Raw genomic sequence first — 1782 nt, forward strand, 5'->3', positions numbered from 1 at the left:
AAAGCATGCGCTCTACCACTGAGCTACATCCCCTGACGGAAGCACGAGTGAATACTAGACTATCTATAAACGGTCATAACAGTGAAACTTGTGTAGTTGTTAGGGTGCCTAGTTGGTCCAAAAGGAATCGTTCCACGCAGAACGCCGGTCTGTTTCTATAATAATGAATTATGTTAAGTTAGGTAGGCTAATCGTAATGTTACAGCAATGCTGTGTCTTGTCATTTTTATCTGAATATAAAAGTCAATCATATTATTGCCTAATATGGTCCAATACAAAATATGTCTTTTGTTATTTTACATGTTTTCAAAAGTAGCCTAAGACTAAATTGGCTCGGAAACTTTGAACAATGAATTCTGTTTCTAATTTCTGTGTTCATGCGTTCTCTGACTCTACCAGCAGATGGCGCCGTAGCCTGCACTTTAATGTTGCACCTGCAGCTGATCCACAGGCGGTTTAACTGATTTGAGTGACGGTTCATACATACGGCCCCTATAGACGGAAAAGGGCAAAGACAGGACTATTGGTTTGTGACAACGGGTAGCCTACAGTCACTGCCGTCAGTGCAGCTAATATTACTTCACCTAAACCGCTGACGTCCACCTGCTGCCTGCTGGGAACCGACCGGCGCATATAGGCAGACAAAATCGGACGGACTGTCACTGATAAATGAAATGAGGCTTTACTCCTTCAGATTTGGATGTGTGCTGGCTTTTGCGTGTTTTGTGTCAATTACTTGGATTAAATCGATTCCCAGTGATGGAGGTAAGCTGTCAGTGTGAATTTATTGGAATTTAGGCCAAATTGACTGTGTGTTTCCATGCAAACAGACGGAAACTAAACTTGATTAACTTACCACTCGGAACTTGAGTTCGTTTGGGCAGGTGAGAACGCGGCAATCGATCTCAGGTGCGCACCAAAAGCGGACCAAACAAGAGTACCGAGACCTGATTGAAGAGGTGCTCTCGGTAGTCTGTCAAACGAACTCTGGAGCGGTTCGTTAGTGGTGAGAACGTGATCCGTACTTGAACGTACCAACTATATAAACTTCGCCAGTCTGAGCTAATGTCTCCTGTAGTCAGGTGTGTGTAGCAATCTGCGATGCAGCAGACTGTAGCAGCTTGCAGTGTATGGAAGCAAATACTAGACCGAAGTCTTTCAACTTTAACAGCCACTGAATACTCAATATTTAAATATTTTATTTTGAAAAACATATCTGCATTGATTTGTCCTGAATTCATCTCTTTGAAATTTAAATATGAAAATTCTTGATTTCCATTTTAAAAACCTGAATTTTTATAATTTTTTTCAATGGTCATAATTTCAGATACAAAAAAATAATAAATAATGCAGATTCAGGGTGATCAAATTCTATTGCTCAAATTCAAATAGAAAAATTGATGTTAAATATTCACACAGTAACATCCAGGCTACCCAGGAACTGACGTCTGGCCTATCAGAGCACGGCCTGTCTGTCGTGTGATACAACATACATACTTCTGTCGGATTGTACATAACCAACAACCTTACCGGAGAACCTTTGTTTACCTGTCATTCATCTTTACAGGTTCAATATCCGTGCCAATTTCTTGGATCACTTGACAGGCAGGCCGTGCTCTGATAGGCCAGAGGTCGGTTCGATTGCATGCATGTTCAGTTGCATCTCCTGGATAGCCCAGCTGTTACTGTGGGGATTTTTAACTTGAATTTTTAGATCTGAATTTGAGCAATCAAATTTGACTTGTTTTCTTTGAAAAATTGTATCTTGAAATTTGAGATCTG

The 1782-nt window shown here is 40.7% G+C and overlaps 1 protein-coding gene across 2 annotated transcripts in view; it reads left to right on the plus strand.

The window, feature by feature from the left end:
* Positions 1 to 481: 481 nt before the first annotated feature.
* Positions 482 to 1782, plus strand: part of zgc:154054 (Alpha-1,3-mannosyl-glycoprotein 4-beta-N-acetylglucosaminyltransferase B-like) — a 21259-nt gene continuing 19958 nt past the window's right edge. For both annotated transcript variants that reach the window (XM_032528378.1, XM_032528379.1), the window contains exon 1: positions 482 to 765. In XM_032528378.1, the coding sequence (XP_032384269.1) occupies positions 675 to 765 (91 nt within the window). In that variant the 5' untranslated portion in view covers positions 482 to 674. The remainder of the gene's footprint in view (positions 766 to 1782) is intronic.

This window comes from Etheostoma spectabile, chromosome 10, assembly GCF_008692095.1.
Source record: "Etheostoma spectabile isolate EspeVRDwgs_2016 chromosome 10, UIUC_Espe_1.0, whole genome shotgun sequence".
In the NCBI taxonomy this organism is placed as follows: Eukaryota; Metazoa; Chordata; class Actinopteri; order Perciformes; family Percidae; genus Etheostoma; species Etheostoma spectabile.